Genomic DNA, 22,743 nt, shown 5'->3' with positions numbered 1-22,743 from the left:
GCATTCATTGAGCAGTATGCTGTTAGCAGTAAAGTAAGCATTTAGTAAACTGATTCTGTCCATTTTATGTGCGAATGTGTTTCACTTGATCTGAAAGCAGTTAGATGTAGAACCCATACAGCTGAAAATGTTTAATAATTTAGTTGTGACACCATAATGCAAGGACTCTGAATAGCCATCTGTGATTCAGACCACCTGCTACCTGGCCTTCCAGAGCTGGGCTCCACTGGCTGCCTACAATACCTTAATTGGGTACATGCCATAATCTGTCAGAATCTTGGCGCTAAAACCCACAAGCCTTCCTGGTAAAACTGGGGTTTGGTCAAATTCAAAATATCCCTGCTATGTTCTGATGCTTTATTTCATTTTCTTTTCATATGATGGCAAACCAGCCTCTGAAAGAAGCCTCTAATTACTTTGCAAAACAAGGAATTCCTTTCCCTAAGGAGGTGCCAGATGATCAGGAAACACCACAGCTGAAGGAATGCTACATTGTTGGTGAAAAAGAGAGCCCAGAAACCCCTATTGTGATATTCTTCCCACTTGTAAATGACACCTTCAGGGAATACAAAGCCCCTGGTAAGTTTACAGTCACCCACCATGTGGTCAGAGGCAGCAGCCTTCTACTTTGTCTTTTCTACTGTACAATATCTGTTATTCAGACCACCCTGTAAACACTTGTAGGCTCAAATTCCCTCTGCTTGTATCCAAACTTATACCAAAGAGATGAAAATACACAAATTTTCCTTAAAAGTATAGCAACGGCTGAGGTCAGCCTTGAACAAAAATGCCCTTCTTCAAAATTCATTTGTTTATTTTGGCTTTTCATAGGTAGGTTCTGGAATTAAAGAACAGAAAGTATATTCTGTTTATCTGCAGTGGCAGAAATTAGCAGGGCTATTTCCTCTCATACCTCCCCTCCTTTCCTCTCATGGAATGCTCTTGGGAATCTGAAGGATTTCATTATTTATAATAATTTCCAGGCTTGCAGTTAATGCAGATAACCTTGAAAACAAAAGCATGAACTGGTGAAGTGATGAAAATTATAGCTAAGACACACAGTTTCTGCCCACTTCAGTGGGCCCTACTTTAGAACTTTAAAGAATTTAAATAGCAACATTGCCAGTCATTTCAAAACAGATGAATCTTGACAGAGCTCTATTCTACCCCTGATGGTGTCAAAAGTCTTGGTTACTGCTTCTGATGCTAACTAGAATCCCTACCTCATGCTATGAGATCATGTTTTAATTACTTCAAAGCCCCACAGTGTACTGAAAACCAAAAGTGCTGAGGTGGTGTATGGTACATGAAATGTAATAACAAAACATCCAGTAACTACTGCCCTAATTGTATTCTTTTTTCCTTTTCATTTAAGTGAGCCATAAAAATTCTGCTGCCTTGCAGCTGTCCTCCAAGGCAGCAGAAAAGACCTGTGCAATCCTTGGGAGGCTGAGAATGCATAGACATTGGAATGCTCTCTGCTAGCAGTGGGCAGGCAGCAGCTTAGAATCATGGAATCATAGAATGGCCTGGGTTGAAAAGGATCATAATGATCATCTAGTTTCAACCCCCCTGACATGGGCAGGGTCGCCAACCATTAGAACAGGCTGCCCAGAGCCACATCCAACCTGGCCTTGAATGCCCCTATGAATGGGGCATCCACAACCTCTCTGGGCTTACAGTGCTTCAGTGCTGTGCCCTTGCCCAAACCAGACCAAATACAGCGTCTGAAGTACCAATTCCATTATGTAAACTGGTGGTTATTCTATATCAAGCTTGTCCACCAGCTTGTATAGCAAAGGGAATTTTGAGCCTGATCAGCACTAGTGCCCATTTCTGGATTGTCACTGCTCCCTTTCCCTCATGGCAGCTGTTTGTTTGAAAACTGGGAGTATGTGGGAGTGATGTCGAAGGAAGAAAACATGCGTGAGTCCCCATACCAGGATAGGAGGCTGGCACACAACAGCATCTCCCCTCCTTCAGGTCTCTTGCCCAGGGTGAGGACCAGCAGTTCATTAGCAGTCAAAGGCGTAAACTGGAGCCCAGGAGTTGAGCAGCGCTGTGTCTAAAACAGCAGCTAAATCAGAAACCCTCTTAGTGTGAGCATAGAGAACCAATGGTCAGGTCCAACTGAGATCAACTCTTGTTCTGAGTCACAGGTGACATATGAAGGCAGTAAAAAAAAAAAAAAAAAAAAGTGTTGTGTACTTGACACTTTTGATATCCATGAATTTGCTGAGATTTGTGATTCCAGGTTAAGCCTTGGGTGTTTTTTCCCAGTACCAACAGCATGCTGTGGAGGTTTCTATAAATGTATGCTCTCTGATACCCTGCAAATCAAGTTCTGAATTAGCTTTCTACCACTAAATGAATTAAATAAGTTAATTGAATTTGTCTTCAGATCATCATATATGATGAATTTAATGCTTCCAGAGATTACACCTGTGGGACTACCTGCCTGGTTGTTTTACCTGGGTCTGTGATGTATATGCTGATTATGCTGGGATGATGAATTGGGCTTGAAAGGTTCTGTCAGCATCTCGGCCAAATCTCAGGAAACATTAAGTCCATCATAGCAACTGACACTACATAAAGCTTGTGGTTTTTATAGCAGCAAGTAGCTTGAGGAAATTACAGAAAATATTTATGCCATTTGCTGCTGGGCTGTGTTCCGATCGTGGCTCTGTGAAGTCTCTGAGTTTAGACAAGAGAATGTCGCTTTTGAGGTCTGTTTTCTGTATCTTTTAAAAATTCCTCCCAGCATGCAACAAGAGTTGCTGAGTAGATTATGCAGAGCCAAGGGAGATGCTGAAAAGGCAGCTCTGCATCTGGAAAGCTTGAATCGCTGATGCCTGGATTTTCAGCAGTCTATTCTGGAGATATAGCAGTGAGGGATATAATATATGGAGGCAGGGCCAGAAGGAGCAGAAACTGGCAATGGCATCAAAAGCTCACTGCCTGGAAAGAAACTGGAAAGTATAGTAGTGAAGCCCTGGCTGTGGTTACCTGCTTTGGGAGAATGGGAAGAAAGAGGGAAAGAGTAAACACGATTCACTTGCCACCTTAGCTGGAAATGGAAGGTGCTGCAGTGTCCGGAACATGGCAGCAAAGTGAGGGCTGAGGAGTATCAGCACTAAGTGTGGCCTGGGGACCTGGCTGCTACCTTGCCCCAGCAGTAAAATATCCCATCAGTAAAACACCTCTGAAGGGAACAATTTGGGTTGTGATCAACTATGTGTGCATGCCTGAGAAGTGCCTGACCCTAATGGCTGTTCTGCTGATTAACCAAGTCACCGTTTGTCCCTTAGGGGTGAGACGTAGTCCCTCAGAGATGGCAGAGGGTGATGTTGATGTTGCCAATAGCTGTGGTCCATACTACATAAACAACCTGAGTTATTCAGAGGAAGATTTTGACAAACTGGTGAACCTGAGCTACTACAATGTCCAGAATAATAAAGACTTGATTCTCCAGGCCTTGCGTGCAGCAGTGGAACGGAAAAAGCAGCAGAAGAAACAGCAACCACTGCAAAAACCACCACCTGCTAGTGATGATGGCATGGGTGTGCCCAACACAGAGGCGTCCCAGCATCTGCCCAACTACTCAGCAGTAGGAAAAATGAAATAAAACATCCACAAGCACTGCTAAGGAAAAAAAACAAAAAAGAAGAAAGGAACTTGCCTAGGTAGCGAAAAGCCAAAGAATGCTGAAAACACTTTGTTTGTCATCGGAAGTGCTGCAGCCTGTCTGTCAGCGTAGGGCATAAACACACAAAGCCGAGCTCTTCCTTAATGAATTAATGTGCTTCCCTCGCTGACAAGTCCCGGAGCAGGGCTGGGTGCAAGGTGCTGTGCTCTTGCTTACGGACATGACCCTTCAGGCCAAGGCTGCATTCTATGGACATGAGGGCATGAGGAAGCTGACACTGGCTGCTGGTTTTCTACCTGCACTGTAGTAAGAGAGGAGCATAAGTCCAGAACTGCAACAGAGAACAAAATCCATTGTTTCTAAATCAAAACCTATTTGGGAGCTAAGGATTCTCTATGTGACTGTAAATAAATATTAAACTTTATACAAGAAAACACTTTTTTTCAAGTCAGAGTTATAGAAAATAAATATTTTTTGCAGTAAATACATGTTACAGAAATTTCTTCTAGGAGCCTCTTCCTCTACTAGCAAGCCAAGTTATACATGAGATGCAAACTTACTTCATAGCTTCTGAAAATGTACTGAGGAAGCAATGCCACTTGTTCCAGACCTGGGTGTGAAGTGCCCCAGGAGCCTGACACCATTTAAGATTCCATTTAAGGCTCTACTCTATGAGAACCGATTTACACTAATTTATTTAGTTAAATCACATTTAAGCGTTAGGCTTACAACTTCAAAGATTTTTGAGGCCGTTACATTTGAAAAGAAAGGTAAAACAGAGGTGCACTCATTCAAATGTGACTTTTTAACCTGTTGCTGAGCAGTCCAGCAGAAGTTAGCTTCTCTGATATGAGCAGTCCATTTTCCTGATGCAGATACAGCAGGTTTCATAGCACTTGGATAAGGTGCTTCATGGGATCCTCATTGGAACTCTGTAAAATGCTGGGCACCACCATGGGAAGTGAGAATCGGGCTCTCCTGGAGTGTAGACAGGGACATTCTTCTGTGCGGGCGATCTGGGAGATTAAGGTTATCTGCAGAAGTAAACACTAGCCCTTTATAAGATTCATTTATAATACACAGGAATAGATTAGAGAGGAATATATAGAAGACAGCGAGAGAGAGAGGAGTGGTTCATTTGATTACTGAATGAAACAGATTAGAGCATCTCTGATGCTTAGTCTGGAGAAGAGGATGCTCAGAGAAGACTTTATCACTCTCTACAACTGCCTGAAAGGTTGTAGTAAGGAGGTGATTGGCCTCTTCTCCCAGGTAATGGTGACAGGACGAGAGGGAATGGCCCTAAGTTGCACCAAGGGAGGTTGAGGTTGGATATTAGGAAGAATTTCTTCTCAGAAATAGTTTACCTGTTTATCACTGAGATCAGCACGTGCTCACCTGCTGGAGCATGCTGCAGAGCCTGCACAGCTCCCATGTGCTGACAGTTACATCCCATGGGAAGCAGAGGGTGTGTGCTGGTGCTCCTCACAGTACGGGTCTGGATGCAGCCAGAGGGCACAGCCAGACCTGGGAATCTGGAAGCGCTCCCAGTTACCCACATATGGTTGGAGCTTTATTGTCTGAAGGGCAAACTGTCCTGCTGACAGCAGGAAGCGTGCAGGCAGGAAGTCTGAAGACAAGCAAAGCTAGGTGTGTGAGAGCAAGCACTGCCCTGCCCTTCCTGCTGCCTTCCAGCCACCACGAAGGGGTCATGGAGAACAATGGGCACTTTACCCCACTTCACAAAGCACAGAGTGGGACTGAAATAATAACTCATAGCCCTGAGTTCCCTATATTCAGTGAGAACACGGGGGAGAATGACAAGAATGTCCAAAGAGGTGGAACAGCTTCCACAGAAGGGGCAAAGAGATAAAGCATCTGCAACCTAAGGAAGGGACGGCTGGAATGAAATGCAGGGAACAGCGAGCACTGCTAAATGTGCACTGAGCCACCAACCCCAGAGGCAGCACAGCCCAAGGAAGCACCACAGCTCCCTTGCCCTCTTTGATGCTCTCTTGCCTCGGTGCTGGCTGCTATCAAGGGCCAGAAGGTGAGAGGCCTGACCCCACACTCAGCTATTTTTGCAGATGATAAAAAAATGAGGAGCATTCCGAATTTGTAAGAGCATTTCACAGAATGAGGAAGCCAGGCAACGGGGCCCTTCTTGAAGCGGCATAAAATGTTTAGACTCAGCATGGAAATTGCAACAAAAGGGTTGCAAAACACGTGTGCAGCCCTAAATAAAACATGAAGCAAGGAAGCGAGGCTGAATGCTGGGGCTGAGCGCTGGTACAGCTGGAAGCTGTTCTTTGGGGAGCAGTGCGGGGAGGGCGGCAGGGAAGGGGCACAGCTTTACCTGCTGATGTGCTTGGGAAGGAGAGGGAGCACAGAGAGCGGGTAACGGTCACGGTGGAAGTGGGAAGGAAGGAAGGTGAATAGCTAAAACTGTGGGTCAGTGGGCTCAGTAGGGTGCTGGGCCCGCCAAAAGGGATTTAGATTGTAGGGATATTGCAGAACAGGCAACGATGTCTGACTGACTGCAACACAGAGGAAGCACTTCCAACATTCTGTTTAAGCGCAGATTCAGAAGAAAATCCCCAGGCTATTTATTTATTAACCGGGAGAACGAGCTTTTACTATTTTTACTGGAAAGCATTCATTTCACAGATGTCCTCGATGTCTCGGCATATTTATTGTGTTCTGTTAAAATCTATTCTACAGTGAGTGGAAAAGGTGATCCTCCCGAGTAGCTGAACGTGCTACCGAGACGTCCGGTTAAACCGCACTGCAAAACACGAATGCCATCGGGGGAATTTCCTCCGCGTTTGGGACGGCTCCTAATGCGGCAGCGGAGCGGCGGCGCACGGTGACACACAGAGCCGTCAGCAGGGAAACACGAGAGGCATCCGGGCCGCTGAGCTGCCAGAGGAGCCGCCGGGTTTCATTGCGAGGGGCCCCAGCGTCAGCTCCGCAGCCGAGAAAACCTTTAATTTGCTGGGGGCGGGTTTGTTGGGACGGCTCGGGTCGGGTCATGCTGTAGGCTGCAGCCACCCGCCCTCCCTCCCGGGCGCTCCCGGCTCTGGCGCCGCCTCCCCACCGGGTAGGGCTGTGCCGGGGGAGGGACGAGCGGAGCGGCGCTGTGCTGCGGGCAAAGCGTTGCGGTGTGGTGCGGGCAGGAGGCGGCGGGATGTTCAGCTGGCTGGGGAAGCAGGGCGGCGGGCGGGAGCGCGGAGTCGGCGGTAGCGATGTGGTACAGACGGTGACCGGAGGGTTGCGGGACCTCTACCTCCGCAAGCTGCTGCCGTTGGAGGAGCACTACCGCTTCCATGAGTTCCACTCGCCCGCCCTGGAGGAGGCTGACTTCGAGAACAAGCCCATGGTGCTGCTGGTGGGGCAGTACAGCACCGGCAAGACCACTTTCATCCGGTAGGTGGCGGACCCCGGCCCGCGCCCCGCTCCCGGCAGCCGCCCCGGCCGCCAACGCCGCTGCCCCGCTGAGCCCCGCTGAGCCCCGCGCCCAGCCCCGCTCGCCTCGTGCGGGGCCCGCCACCCGGGCAGGTGCTGGCAACGAGCGGGGCGGCGCGGGCTGCCCCGTGCTGGGGATGGGGCTGCTGCCGGGCGTGCTCGTGTTCTGCGGTTCTTCTGCCTTAACTTCCTGGTTAAGGAGGTTCTCTCGGTTTCACGTCGTGCTGGTAGTAGCCTCGTTGGGTACTTCCTGTTAACTTTTCTCAGAACTGGTTACTTTGCGTTAAAAGAGCGTCAGTCATCAACGACCATGTAACCTTATCTCCTTTATTCTCCTCTCCTCCTAAGTTCAAGATATGGTTGGTACTTTTGTAGTGTTTTTGTGTCTTTCCTGTTCTCATTGTGAAGTTTGCAGGGATTTTAGGGAGCTGGAGTGTGCCTGCATTTGTCTTGGTGTGTTTGTCTCCTGTTTCATTTCGGTGTCTAAAGATGGGCTGTGAGAAAGAAGGGTGCAGACTCTTCAGCAGGGTCTGTTGTGATTGGACAAAGGAGAAATGGTTTCAAACTAAGAGAGCGGAGATTCAGCTGGAATATGAGGAGGAAGTCGTTTATAGTAAGGGTGGTGAGGCACTGGAGCAGGTTGTCCCGAGAGGTGGTGGATGCCCCATCCTTGGAGATGCTTGAGGTCAGGCTGGGTGGGGCTCTGAGCACTCTGATCTACTGTAGGTGTCCCTGTTCATTGTAGGGGAGTTGGGCTAGGTGACCAGTTAGGGTCCCTTCCAACTCGAACAATGCTGTGATTCTATAAAGATTGTTTAGGACGCTGCAGAAGTTGCTGAGAGGTCTTTGGGTGAAGTTTTGACCTTCTGTAAATGATACAAATATGTCCCCTTAGTTCCAAAGGTTACTGCCTGTAACATCGTTTCCCTTTGCAATGTGCTCCCTCCCTCCTGCACTGCAGAGCAGTTTGCCTTTGCTCACCTGCGCTATTTCAGATGTTTGCGGAGGCATTTGTGTTCCTTTCCTGCTTGGCAGCTGCATGGGAGCTCCAGGCCGAGCACGGCTCTTTGGTGGGTACTGAACTCCTGTGGACACACAGAGCAGGTTTGATTGGAGCACTGCGTTAAAAATAGAACTGGGTCTGTCACTAAAAGAAGGGAAACTCAGTTTCAGGATCCCCAGTGCTAGCTGAAAGGAAGTCCGCGTTTGTGGGCTGGGTGACTTAGAGGTTTTCCTAGCATTTCTTTAGCCACCCTGACTGATGCATTTTCGTTGTTGCTTGTGCTCACATAATAGCTGTCTTGGTGGTCTGGGTGTGTTTCCAGGTAAACATTTCCAGAACAGATTCCCCAGAGAGGTGGTGGATGCCCCATCCCTGGAGACATCCAAGGTCATGCTCTGAGCACCTGATCTAGCTGTAGGTGTCCCTGTTCATTGCAGAAGAGGTTGGCTAGGTGACCTTTAGAGGTTCCTTCCCACTCAGTGGTTCTGTGATAGATCGTAGAACACCCTAAGTATTCCTACCTGGGTGATGAGGGCATGAGTAACCTGGAGACAGAACAGGCCAGCATGCTGTGCACCTGGACATGTGCCACCTGCCATCTGAATTGCTGGGTCATTTCATAGGATTTATTTCCCCTCCTGTAGCAGTTTGCCTTGAATGAGAACTCACATTCTTCCTTTATGGGCATTCAGAATTTCTGTCCTTTACAGGTGCCCATGTTAAGTACTGGGATTAAGTCAGTATGATGGTCCTTGAGGTGGTTCACAAGTGCTTTTGGTGCCATTGCTTTGTAAGTAATGTGTTACCACTTTAACCATAAAATACTGAGCAATAGGGCTAACTGGTATTAACATACTGTCTGGATGAAGAAGGAAATTTCATTTCCAAACATCTTAGCTTAATTTCCCAGAGCAGTGAGACTGCAGTTGTCTCTGCTGGGGTAGGAGGTCCAGATAGACTTGAATCCTCTGGTAAATGTCAATTTTAAAGCTGTTTTCTCATACTTCTCATTAAAATCTGTGACTGAATGGTGGAAACAATTTCTTTTACTGCGTTGTGCCCTTCTTTTCCCCCACTTGCCCCTTTCATCCCATCCCTAGTCAGGTAGATCACAGTGTGGTTTTGTCCTTGGCTGGGTGCTGGAGACCTCAGGAATTGACCAGTGAGACCCTGTCAGTGACAAAGCAGTTGTTAGTGCTCTGCAGGCCAACGGGCTGACCTCAGCACCAGCACCTTCCCAGGGGGCAGATAAGCATTCATTGCATCAGGGTTTGCCATGGAATAGATAACACCTGTAGATAGCAGCTGGCTGCAGCAGGATGGGGAAACATTCTTCAACAGCAGCAGCTTATAACGATAGTATAAGGTTATGTCAGAGTGATGTTCAAAATCCAGTTCAGAGGGTGATTTTTCATGGAAAAATGCCATAACCTCTCAAGATTGTAATTCAGGGTTATAATTGCTAGTTTTCTTCAGAAGGAAGTCAGACTTTATCTCATTTTTCCTTTTATTTTTGCCAGTAGCCTTTTGGCAAGCAAACATTATTTTACATCTTAACTAAAGCAGCTTTTTGCCTCACCTTTCTTCATTTCAGAATCAGAAGGACACACTTGGTCTGTTTCAGTGCTTGCTATCACGTTCATATGTAAATCCACAAATCTGTTGTGCTGGTGAATATTCACTTTAGCTTTACTCGTTGCAATTACCCAGCACAGTGTAATCTGATTTGGAAATTATCGTGAGAACTGCACGTTTTCATGGCTCAGACACATCCACCCAGTTCCTTCCACCAAGTCTTCATGGAAAACACTGATCTAGCAATGACCACATGTCCCAGGAGACGGAGATGGGAAAACAAACACTGACAGCCCCTCTTTTTTTTTTTTTTCCCCTTGATGCTGCTGATATGCTTTGCACTTGGAACAATGCAGTGAAACCTCCTGGTTTCACTGAGTAAGATGTATTGTGATAACACCGTTTTATTCAGGTAACTGACAGTGCTGACAACTCAAACAGCAATACCCAGGCCCAAGTGGTAATGCTTGTCTGATTGCTTTTTTAGTAGGGTGGGAGGATGGCTGAGTGCCAAGTGCTTATCTCCATGTAAGCTACTTGGCACTGTACCTGTGCAGCTTCTGGAATGCTCTCAGCTTCCCATAGCTGCTTCAGAGTGGCAAAAGGAGCGACAGGAGAAGAAAACGGTGGTGTACCAGAGAATAAGGATCGTCACTGCAAGTCTGTAGTCACTGAGCTTTTACTTTCCTTGCCACAATGCATTGAACTTCCACTGTGATATGTTTAACTTATTAATATCTTTTCTTTTAGAAGTATAAGAGACCGAGTGTTGGGTTTTTCTTTCTTGCTTGCTTTCTTGCTTTTATTTCTTCTCTTGCCTTTTTTTTTTTCTTTTTCTATTGCTTTTTTTCCTCTTGCTTTCTTTCGTTTACTTACTGTGATGAGAAAAACCAGAAGTGAATTCCTCAGCTTGCCAGCTGATTATCTTACTGTGCTCAGAGGTATTACGCAGAGGTGAAGATGGTAAACTTCCTTCTATTTACTTCAGCCAGAGCTGAGTTCTGAGAAGGCTCCCTGTTGTATCTGTAGTAACCGGTGTGCAGTTGGGTGTATGGCAAAAATGGGCTGCATCATTTTTTTGTGTTGGAGTTGACAGGGTGAGGCCTTCTTAATCTCTTTGTTATTCAAACAGAATGAAAGCACAAAGGAGAATGCTTCTAAACTAGAATAGGGGAGATTTAGATTAGATGTTGGGGAAATTTTTCACTTGGAAGGCAGTGAGGTGCTGACACAGACTGCCCAGGGAGCTGTAGGTGCCCCAGTCCCTGGAGGCGTGCAAGTGCAGCTTGGCTGGGTCCCTGGGCAGCCTCATCTGGTGGGTGGCAGCCCTGCCCACAGCAGGGGACTGGATGATCTTTAACATCCCTTCCAACTCATTCTATGATTCCATGATTGTATGAATTCTTGTACTGCAGCAAACATTTTCTGCTAGTTTTGTTGTGTTCTTAAGAAAAAAAAAAAGTGAGGAGGATTTGTGGTATCATGTAGAATGGAGGAGAGCAGCCGTAGGAAAAGAGGCTCAGTCAGTCTCTCCATACATCACACTGCATCCTTGCCCACTGCTCATCTGTCCAACTAGCCTGTGTTTGTATGTTAGCGTGGCTTAACTGAAGCGTGCAGACTTTAGATGATTATCAGCATCCGCCACTGTGAGTAATCTTTGCTATCTCTGGAACCTTGTGAACTGGTTTCCCGGAGTTTGGCTATAGATCTGGCCAAGGGACGTAGACAAATGGTTATTAGTGCAGCAGAAAGGTTATAGCCCAGGTGAAAACAAAGGGAGAAGAGCAAGTCCTCAAGTCAACAGGATGTCTGCTGTTTGATCCAGACTGTCTTTGGGGCGCTTGCTATTTTTAAGCATTCTTCCTGTGAATCTTTTTGAACTCCCTCTGGTGAAAATTCCTGCGGAGGGCATGTGGTCACGGATGCTAAAAATCCAGGTAGTTTCCTGTGCTAAAATCACACGCCATACAAAGACATTTGCAGCTTTTCAGCTTATAGGAGGCTGCTCTTCCCTTTTGTGTGGCTGAGTGAAAGCAGTATTCTCATAATGAGAGGAAGTGTGATATAGTTTGTACTGCCAGCACTCAAGATCTTGGGGTTTATTTTAGGCTGTCCTGATTCTGGATGTGCGTCTGTGAGCCAGCGCCTTAATGGAAAATACCTGCCCTGCAAAGTGCTTGCTGTCTGCTGAAGAGCTGCACCAGGCACAGCACTGGCTGCTGGGTGGGACCTGTATTTGGAAGGAGCTCATGCCTTCCTGCATTGTCACCACTTCAAGAGTCTGGCTTCTACAGCAGCATCCTTGAAGTTAGCATGGAAGTATTGCAACTCCATAGCACTTTGTTCATATTTGTTCTGTGTCTCACATACACAGCTAACTTGAATTTAAACTATTTTTTTTGAGTACTGAGCTGAAAATATGCGTGTTGAAAATCCTGAAAGGGGCATGATGCTGCCAATTCTTTGTAAAATCTGCAAGTGTTGTGTGTGCTGGCAGCCTCATGGGCATGCTATGAGATTATTTTATAGTCATCTAAACGAAGACCACCACTGAAGGTTCATGGCCAATGCTTGCCTGTTTCATGAGCTTTTCTGATTGATAGTAGTGATCCTATTACCACGGAGGTGTCCTAGCCTGCATTTGGATCCCCGACATAGATGTAATACAATCATCAAATCGTTAAAGTTTTCAAGGACTCTTAAAGGCCATCTAGCCCAAATCCCTTGCAATGAACAGGGGCGCCTACATCTAGATCATGTTGCCTGGTCCAGCCTGACATTGAGTGTCTTCAGGGATGGGGCATCCACCACCTATCTGGGCAACCTGTTCCAGTGCCTCACCACCCTTATTGTAAAAGACTTCTTCCTTATATCTCATCTGAACCCCCCTGTTTTAGTTGGAAACCATTTCCCCTTGTCCTATCACAACAGACCCTACTAAAGAGTCTGTCCTGTTCAAGATGTGATTCCTTGTTATCCTGTGGGATCTGGGACTTCTCTTGTGTGCGTTTGATCCAGTATGATGCTTTTCACTGCTGCTCTGGGAGCCTCTTGTCAAGTCTTGACTTGCTATATCAAACTTGGCCCACTGTCTACATGCATTCTGTGTCTCTGAGCAGGTTGCTTGCAGGGGATGCAAGATGGTTTCTATCCAGCATTGCCTGATCTTGTGCCTCTAAGATGGTTGTTACCTTCAGCCCTGAAGTTTTTTGGTCTAACTTATTTAACAGTTTTCTAATATACAGACCAGAATAAAAGCCCTTTCCTCACTCCCAAATAAAAGTAGGTATATTTTCTCCTAACTGTGTGGCCTCTGTCTGTGGAAAGGTGAGTTGAAGTTAGTAAAAAATCCTGTGTTGCAACAGAGTTCATTGAATGGTTAGATCTGTCAGCAAGCTGATGCTAGTCATGTGCTGTGTTTCAAACCACTCCCTTTCTGTACTAGAAACACTTGTAAGGGCTGAAAACATGGGCAAAAGAAAGTGATGTCTATTAGTGTAAGCTACAGTACTGTAATCTTTGGTAAAAAAAAAATATCCATCTGAATGGCTCAGGTGCTGCAGCTGAGGGAATACTTTCCACTCTGCTTTTGTGAAGGGACTGACTTTATCTTTTTACCTACTTGTAAAAAAAACTGGGATTTGATCTTTTTAACTTTTCCTAGCTAATACAAACTATGAAATGCAGATAAAAATGCAATTCTGTGGTTCTGTTGTGTCTGCTGTGTTTATTATTCTATTCTGTATATTCTTAGGAATTTTCAAAGGCATTATAGTTATTTACTCTTGTCTTATTTCTCAATCATTCAATCTGTTACTTCCTATATTCTCTATCACTAGATACCTGCTGGAACAAGACTTCCCAGGCATGCGGATCGGTCCAGAACCTACCACAGATTCTTTCATTGCTGTGATGTATGGAGAATCAGAAGGAAGCGTTCCAGGAAATGCCCTGGTTGTTGATCCTAAGAAGCCATTCCGTAAGCTCAGCCGGTTTGGAAATGCTTTCCTAAACAGGTGAGATCTGGTTGTTTGATATCTTTTGATTTTAAGTCTCAGTTTCTACTTAATTCCACTTTCAAGCATCAGTATTGCTTGCCAAGTCTTTTCTGCTGTATTCATTTTGAGCAGTGTGAAATAAATGTTCAAATAGGAGCACTAGCTTAGAGCTGACTTTGGTTTTAAGACATTGTGCCAGCTGGAACTCAGGATTAGTTTGGTCCCAAATTCTCCTGCTCAATAAAACTAATAGCTAAGTACTATTATTTAGTACTATATTTATAGTGCTTATAATAGATAATAGACAAATGCTGTTATTTAAAAACTACCATCCAAAATGCAGAAAGGTCTACTTCCTTTGTTGCTGTCTTGTTCCTCTAAACTGGTCTCATACACTGGAGATTTTTCAGAAACTCTTAAAAGTTGTGAATTGTAGGGATATCTGTAAAAAGACCTGTGAGGAAGTGATTAATTTTGATGACTGGAAGCTGGTTTTCATGCATTGCAGTAGACCAGGATGAGAGCATTATCTTCTAGATACTTGCTGTGTATTTACAAAATCAAGCAGAGCTGTTCAGGGGCTGTGAATTTTGCAATAGGTAGCTTAACTCACTATCTAAATATTCCCAGTTGGAAGTTATTAATAACTTTGTCCGTATTGTGTGAGTAATCACCTTGTTTTCTTCCTGTGTTTGATGGTGGTTTGACATGGAGGTCTACTTTCGTGAGCCAATTAATCTAAATTGGTTCTCTCTTAACAATAATCTTTCCTGTTTGGCTGATAAACACTGGCATATGTGTTAAAAGTTTATCATGTACAGTTTTATCTCTTGCTGTGCATATTCACAGAAGAAAGTTTATAGCTACTTATGGTCAGCTTGGCTATCAGTTTTCTGAGAGATAATATGTGCTGTGGGAAGCTGCAGTCAGCTCCAATTTTAAGTATTGTTTTTGGGGGCCCTTTTGTGTGAGATGACTAGCTAAGTCCTGTCCTTTCTCACCATTGTGCACTAGGCTACCTATGAAAACAGCTAACATAATCATACTGTGAATGGTATTTTTCACCACAAATAAGTATTTACACTGGATGTGTAATAATGCTACATGTTTGTTGAAGGTAAAGGTATTTCTTTTCTTTTTTGCTAAACCATCAGTCTAGCTCATGGTGTCAGGTTGTGAATCATATGCAAGCATGGGTTATTTACTGGCTAAAGAGATGCACATTCATAGTATCTAGCTAAATTATTCACGTACTTTTGGTGACTGTGATATTGTTATACTGCAGTGCTGTAGGCAACCTTATCTTCCCCGGCATTCGTGTTAGCTCCTTTGTCTTTGTTTTGCAGCAGAGATGTAGTTGCCTCTTTCCCCAGCACCGCCCTCAGTCTGCTGCTCTGATCATATTGCTCGTTATTCAAAACTGGCACCTCATTTCTCTTTCCTACTTAGTTGAAAATGCCTTAGACTTCATTATAGTATCTTCAGTAACCCCCACTGTTCTTACTTTGCTTTCTCATGGCAGCTTTTTATTTGACTGTTCAGTTTGTCTTCTGTGGTAGAGTGCAAGCTTTGCAGAGGCTAGATTACACTGTGCACTTGTCAGTACAGTCTTCAACCACTGTCCCATAAGAAGATTAAACTCTTATGCAAATCTCTTAAAAGCAGTTCATGATGAAGGGAGGTAAAGTTTTTTTTCCAATCACGAGTTATCCCAGAAGCATCAGAATAATTTGGGTTTTACATGTGAGACATTCTGAAGTTCTCCCATTCTGTGGGAGATGTAACTCTCAGAGGCTATGTGAGTTATTTATTTTTCATAATACCACCATTGAATTTGTGTCCTGTCACATAGATAGGAAATTATAACTCAAAGCACATTGCCTGTAATTTAAACTTTCAATTCAGGTAGTATGGAAGCTTTTGCTCTGTTTGCAAGCGAAATGCTATTTATTTAGAGTCCTCTTCAAAAGCCATCCCAGGAGGTTGGTAAGGTAGGAGCAGTCACCATTCAACAAATGCCAGAGCAAGTAAGGGCTGACTGGGCAGTAATTTAAGCATATCGTCTGTATGGCTTTCCATCTTCTTCCGTCTTCTCTTTTGAATCTCTGAATTTGGACAAAAGTCAAAGAACATGAGCCATCATTTCTTATGTTTGCCCGTCTAGCAAAATGTTTGTTTTATACAGTGTGATGATCTTTGGTTTTTCTAAACGTTACATAAATGGCCCATGTTTTCATCTCTTTGTTTAGTTTAGTTTAGAAAGTGTGGTGACTAATATAGGGGTAAAGGGATTCACTAAGGACTTCGAAAACTTTTTCCCTTTTTCCCCTTTTCTCCTTTTCCCCTTTTCCCTTTCTTTTTTTTGTTTAATATTGCTTGAGTCTTTTTAAAAGCTAATACATAAAGAAGAGTTCTCAAGGTACAATTTATATCTGAGCTAGAGCTCTTTGGTAATATTTATTTCTCTCCACCTTGCTGGCAGGTTCCTGTGTTCTCAGTTGCCTAACCAGGTGTTGAAGAGTATCAGCATCATTGACAGCCCAGGCATCCTCTCTGGAGAGAAACAGCGCATAAGCAGGGGTGAGTTGCAGGAGCTGAAAATAACTGAGCACGCTTGCTACCAAAGGTGGTCTTTAATATCCTGATTCTGCTTTGCTGCTTTGGAAGCCAGTTTTCTTTATCCTCCTTCTTCTCCACTTCTTAATTTAAGAGGAAGTGATGCTTGACAGCATTCAGGTATCTCCTGCCACTTCTGTAACAGTATGGAAGTAAACGTGAAATATTCAGAAAATGGAAGCATTGTTATGATCAGCCATTGAAAAAGTGAGCAAGTGAGTGACAAAATTCAACACTGTCAGGGATTGCCAAGGAAGCACCAGACTTGATGGGCATGTGGGACAAGGTTGTGTTTCATTCCAGGGTCAATTTCTGAACAATATGGTATGTACCTTATCAACTGTTTTAATGGCCTAATTGGCCTGCCCTTTGATACAGTAGATTTTCACCTCGGCAGTGCTCCGTCATAAGTTTAAGCCCTTCTTATCTATTAACAGAGTTTTAATTTGACTAGTTCACATTTCATCAAGATGTTTTTCAATGTGTTAGGGATTTTCTTGAATACATAACCTGGGATAATTCTTTAATCAAAAATGTGATTCTTCTGGATGCTGTTTAGCTTTAGCCAGCATAGTTGTACCATAAATGAGGTTTGGGAGTCAACATTCCTGGTGTATCTGCACGTTGCTCTATGGAGCTATTGTATGGACTTATTGCATGCTGTTTAAATTAGGCAACATTGTGCTTGCCTGTGTATATTTTGTAGTCAGATATGTTTCCTTTATATGATTTCCAAATTGCTTATGCAGATCTGATACTAGTGGTTTTGTGGAATGCAAACTTGACTTATCCTATGATGCTGCACTGCATGGCCTGTCTGAATGGCTTCTAGAATGACTTCAACATATGCTAAATAAGCCTAGTTTAGTGCGTTTTGAAGTTTGAGTTGTTTAGATTTCCTTCTTAAATCAAGGAATACAAATAAAAGCCAATTCTACAGGGTATTTTCTGTTGTCCTTAAATATGCCTCCGTCAGACAGAATTCTGTTCCTAACTGAAATAAGGTGACAGCTTGTGCACTTTGACAGCTTGTGCACTTTGCTGTTGGAGCTGCCGTTTCCTTTCACTGAAGGTGGTTACAGACTTTGACACGGGCACTCATTTCTTAGCTTGCCAGGAAAGCTCTAAACACACCAGGAGATTCTTTAGCAGAATTTCTTTTCTGACAGTTTCAGATTTTTGTATTTAAAAATTTTACAGGGCTTTAATTTTTTGCTGGTTTACTTTGTTATTTTATAGTTTTCATCAACTTATTTTATTTTTTAAGCTTGAATCTTGCTAATGAAAGTTGATGGTATTTTCTAAAGGATATACATAAAATGAGATTTTTCATAATCTAATAATGGAATGGGACATGAAATAACACCTCAGATTATTATTAGTTGCTTTCTATCCTGTACACAATTGGTGCTTATCCACGTCTGAACTTTTCAGTTAAGTTTCTAGAGGAGGAATCATAGAATCATTGGAAGGGAAGGGACCTTTAAAGGCCACCTAGCCAAACTCCTCTGCAATGAACAGGAACACCCATAGCTAGATTAGTGTGCTCAGAGCCCCTCCAGCCTGACCTTGAGTGTCTCCAAGGAAGGGGCACCCAGAAAGTTTAGCTTATTTTCTTTCTGGTTGTGTTTTGGCATGCTTGATGAAAGAGTAAGAACCATTCTTAGGTTACAGGACCTCAACCTTCACTCTTTTCACCAACAGGCACATATCAACTTTTAATTTCAAAATACAGGAAAAAAGTGAAGGGACTGCAGAAACACAGGCAGCGCATTGCTTCCCAGCTTGTTATATTTATAGCCCTGGAAAGCTAACAAAGTGGCCAAGGATGAAAGAGCTGATTGCTTTCTGGAGAATCAAAAATGTACAGTGGGGACAGTATTCAATGCTATCTTTTTTTCTGATGCACCTTTCCTGCTCCTGTTGTCAGTAGGAACATGTGCCCAAAGCTTCCTGCCTGTCAGTTCACTGTCTGTGTAAGTGACTCGATGAGAATGTGCAGATGTGTGCTGGCATTGTCCCATCAGACAATGGCTGTCCCTATGCTGCTGCCGCCCCGTGAGCGCGCGAGGAGGTTCTGCAGCATCACTGGGGACAAAAGCTGATTTCAGACACAAATGTTGGTACAGTCTGCAATAATTGGAAGGAACAATGAGTGTAAGGAAAGGAGAAAGATGAAGTAACGGCTGCCAGGGTGTGGGGAGGAACTGCTTTGAGTAAGGGAGAAGAATTTGATTCATGGCTGCTAGAATGGTTGTCATCAGCAGGATTAAAGCAATTACTCAGAAAATGTGGTGGCTTTTCCTCTTGTAGTGTTCAGAGACCACACCTCGATGATTTTACTGCAAATGCCATTGAATGCATGGTGACAGAAAAGAAAACGTACATTTTTTTCTGTCTGGAAACCTAACTGGTACCAAAACCTAAGGCAGTGGTTTAAAGAAGCATGGGGAAAGAGCTCATCAGAAAATGCAGGACATTGCTTACCTTGCATTTTTTTAGAATCAGAATTCTTAGATACTCGTAATTTTCTCAGTTCTGTGTTGTTTCTGAAAATGTAGTTGGATATTAGGAAAGGTGGTGAATGTAGCAAAGCACTGTGTCAGGCTTTCCCTGCAGTGATGCCCTGTAATCCTTGGGATCTGGCTGCCAGCAGGAATGCGGGTTTTCATTGGCATAACTGGAAACTCACTCCAGAACAGCAGTGTTAGCAAAAAAAAATTCCATCTTTGCATGGGACTGAGTGGTGTTTGAAATAGTGGGCATGTTTAGGTGCATGCCTGCCTCATAACAAGAAAAGAGCAGTAGACTTTTTTTGGGCAATAGCTGTTCCTGTCCAGATCCAGAATTTGTGTGTTTGCAGGCTTGTTTTTTTGGCACTTGTAGAGCACTGGTGGGATTGCTCCAACACTTTGCCTACCCCAGCTTCATGAAGTAAGTGGATATTTTCTCCAAACACAGAGGCTCTTCATTGCAGCATTCATCCAAGAGTTACCTGTGTGCTGCTGCTGCAGTAACACCAGCCCCAGGAGTGGAAGGACTGGATGCTCTGCCTGTCCTTGTTGACAGAAGTTGGGTGCCACCCATCAGGTTCTCCCTGATTGTTTTCTGGATTGGAGAAATTTCGGGAGATGGTGTTAGGGCGATCTGGAAATAATTTACTTTGGTCTCCAAAGAGAAAGTCTATAATTTGTCTTAATCTTTGTTACTGACTGGCACAGCAAATTGACCCCACTTGTACTGCATGATGGCATAGCTGTGGGGTTGGTGATTTTTGTGCCTAGGGTTGGTGCTTTGCCCTGGGATAGTGATACACGAGAGTACACATTCATTGCTCTCATCAGTGTTTGCAGAGCTGGTCAGCTCGCACAATCTCTCTCCAGCTTTTTCATCTCATCCACATGATTCTGTTTTGTTCTCTGTCTCCCTGCTGAGCCTGTTATGGACACCTGGCCTTGGTGCCCCTGCAGGAGGCCTCTGCTGGAGGCACTGGCTCCACCCCAACTGAAGCTCAGGATGAGCTGAAGTGTTCTGCAGTGCTGCTCATGGGCTGCTGCTCTCCTCCGTCCCTTAGTTGGGTATGAGGGTGACTTGTGGCTTTTTAATATTCACTTGCAAGCAGATGTAACTCCTGAGACACCCTTGGTCTGGATATAGTAGTTGACGGTGGTCTTGGGGACAAACTTTTGAAGAAGTGGCAACAGTAGAGCAGCAAAAGGCTGAGAAGCATCTCCACTTCTTTCTGAGAGGAAGAGTTGGGCTGGAATATCAGTTCCTGGTCAGAGTTTGCTGCTCCTTACTCAAACATGATGAGTCACGTGCATACCCAGCCCAGTGCCACATCATTTGTGGTGAGAGCAGATAGAATGTGTCACTTCCAAAGAAAAGAGTTCCTGAATGCTGTTAGATGGTAGCTTAATCCACACATTAGTGTTTACAAAAGCATTCTGACAGGTTCTACAAGCAGTCTTTCCTTCAAAACATCAAAAAGTCAGTTTCAAATGATCAAAAAGTCACCGCTTATTTGTGTTCTGTAACCTGTCACATCCCTAAAGCCATCAGCACATCACTTGTAAGTTGGATTTCAGAGTTTGCTGTGGCAGAAGTAACAGCAAGTGCTGCAATGCAAAGAGGTAGGAGCTTGGAAATACTTTTTAAATGCAAAAATTTTTGATTGGTGACTTAGACTGAACTGCTGCATTTACACTTGTTAGTACAGATAGACTGTGCCTCCAGAGTGGCTGGCATTAACAGTGAGAGGAGATCCTGTGATAAGAGCCCCACGAAGATGCTCAGCTCACTCTCCATGCTGAAATCAAAACCTCTGGAAAGATGCAAATGTGAGTGTAAGCTTGTAACTCACAGCAGCATGAAAGGTTGTAGCGTGGATGATGGATGGCAAGGCTGAGGAAAATCAAGGGCAGCAATATTAACAGAAGGTGGTAATAGTGAAACCTATCTAAGGAAATGTAGGATACAGTTGTTTTGACCTGACTGTCCATTCTTTTCCAGTTGTCCCACCTCCTCTTTTTCTCCAGGGAGATGCTATGATCCCCTTATTCTACACTCCCACCCTACATTCTCCTCTAAGCAGGAAAACTGTAATAGTGTTTTCTTTCCTCAGGCTATGACTTCTGCCAAGTCCTCCAGTGGTTTGCTGAGAGGGTCGACCGTATCATCCTCCTTTTTGATGCCCATAAGCTGGATATATCTGATGAGTTTTCAGAGGCTATAAAGGCATTCCGGGGCCAGGATGACAAGATTAGGGTCGTGCTTAATAAGGCTGACCAGGTGGACACACAGCAGCTGATGAGGGTCTACGGTGCACTCATGTGGTCCCTGGGAAAGGTGATCAACACTCCAGAGGTGCTGCGGGTCTACATCGGCTCCTTCTGGGCTCAACCTCTCCGAAACACAGAGAATCGAAGGCTCTTTGAAGCAGAGGCACAGGACCTTTTCCAGGATATCCAGAGTCTCCCTCAGAAGGCTGCTGTGCGAAAGCTCAATGATCTCATTAAGAGAGCAAGACTGGCAAAGGTAAAGATGCTAGCTAAATTAACTGAGGATTTTTTTCAGTACGTCCTTTCTCATCCTTCCTAGTCTTTTCTCTACCCAGTAGAGAATCAGTAAATTGATTGAATGGTCTGTTTTTCAAGAAAGAAGATGCAGAGGCAAATAGGAGGAAATAAAGACTTGTACTGGGAAGCCTCCCTAACTTAAGAGTTGATTGTTACAATCAGATCATTCCTAGGCATTTCTATGTAACATAAAATAGAAATGGGTAAAGGTGAATACAAAACACGGTGCTTATGGGGCGCGCATATCAGATAGCTCAGGAAGGAGAATAAGCTATATATCTGCAGGACAGCAGCAATGTAATTCTTCCAGTGTCATCTTTCTGCTTTCTGCTCTGAACTTTAATTATTTAAATTATTTAATTATTGATTCAAACATCTTTACAGCATTGCATACTATTTTTGTTCTATTTCTATACCACTCTGTTCTTAAGCCCTTCTTAAACACATTCAGTAACCCAAAAAAAAGCAAACTGTTAACTTGCCATCAAACTTGGGTATTAGACTTTTAAGTACTGTGACTCACTTTCCCGTTCTGATGAGAATTCTTCTTATCTCTAAGAAACATATGTGCCTATTAGCACACACAAGCAAAACTGTTAGTGCGTGTCAAGTATAGATGTAATACTCATTAAAAAACAAACAAAGAAAACAAAGAAAAAACAGCAAAGTATTTTAAACATAAAAGCCATAATATTGCTTAAGATTATTTATAAACTGTCTTGGAAATATCCCTGTTTAATCGATTCTGTCATTGTAGGGAGTATTCACATTTCCTCTATTAAAAAATGCCATGGTTTTGTGCAAAAGCTGCTACTTCTTGATGCTGCTTTGTTTTCCTTTTCTGTAGAAATCTGAGTATGTCTGCAATTAGAATACATGAATTCCTTTTAGATAGGAAGTGGTGTTGAATGCATACAATCTGTATGATCTATTTTTGCATAGGTGTTGTTTTGTTAAGACAAATATGACTTCAGGAATTTAAGACACGCAAAGAAAAACTGGTTACACCATTTTATAAGCAAATATATATATTTTTTTCCAGTAAGGTTCTAAATGAATGTAGTAAAAGAATGGAACCATACTTTCCCTGCAAAAGTTATGTGTAAGGTTTATACAGAATACTGTAAGACATATTCTGTTGTGTTTTTGGTAGGTGTTAATTACACTCGTTTCCATATAGGCATCCTCATGTTTTTCTACTGCTGCTTTTTGGTAGTAGTCTGTCTTCCCCCAGTATTGTCCTGGACCATATTGCTCACTGCCTGACCACACAGATCTTTTTGTTGGTGAACGGTGATGGAGGAGTGGCAAGGGAAGAGATGTATGGCTTGGGAAGGGTGGATGGAGGATCAGTGTATG

The 22,743-nt window shown here is 43.9% G+C and overlaps 2 protein-coding genes across 4 annotated transcripts in view; both read left to right on the top strand.

The window, feature by feature from the left end:
• LOC423226 (cytosolic phospholipase A2 epsilon-like) overlaps nucleotides 1-4,070 on the top strand; it is a 38,977-nt gene extending 34,907 nt beyond the window's left edge. For both annotated transcript variants that reach the window (XM_015287115.4, XM_040701895.1), the window contains 2 exons: nucleotides 393-579; nucleotides 3,309-4,070. In XM_015287115.4, the coding sequence (XP_015142601.2) occupies nucleotides 393-579; nucleotides 3,309-3,625 (504 nt within the window). In that variant the 3' untranslated portion in view covers nucleotides 3,626-4,070. The remainder of the gene's footprint in view (nucleotides 1-392; nucleotides 580-3,308) is intronic.
• A 2,722-nt stretch (nucleotides 4,071-6,792) lies between these two features.
• The window catches only part of EHD4 (EH domain containing 4), a 23,694-nt gene continuing 7,743 nt past the window's right edge, over nucleotides 6,793-22,743 (top strand). The window contains exons 1-4 of one of the 2 annotated variants that reach the window (XM_015287117.4): nucleotides 6,793-7,072; nucleotides 13,532-13,708; nucleotides 16,173-16,270; nucleotides 20,931-21,343. In XM_015287117.4, the coding sequence (XP_015142603.2) occupies nucleotides 6,834-7,072; nucleotides 13,532-13,708; nucleotides 16,173-16,270; nucleotides 20,931-21,343 (927 nt within the window). In that variant the 5' untranslated portion in view covers nucleotides 6,793-6,833. Of the gene's footprint in view, nucleotides 7,073-7,215; nucleotides 7,471-13,531; nucleotides 13,709-16,172; nucleotides 16,271-20,930; nucleotides 21,344-22,743 lie in introns of those variants that run through there. The other variant, XM_046942108.1, reaches the window with a different exon arrangement.

This window comes from Gallus gallus, chromosome 5 (assembly GCF_016699485.2).
Source record: "Gallus gallus isolate bGalGal1 chromosome 5, bGalGal1.mat.broiler.GRCg7b, whole genome shotgun sequence".
Lineage (NCBI taxonomy): Eukaryota > Metazoa > Chordata > Aves > Galliformes > Phasianidae > Gallus > Gallus gallus.
Note: the sequence above shows the minus strand (reverse complement) of the source record. Positions and strands in the feature narration are given on the sequence as shown.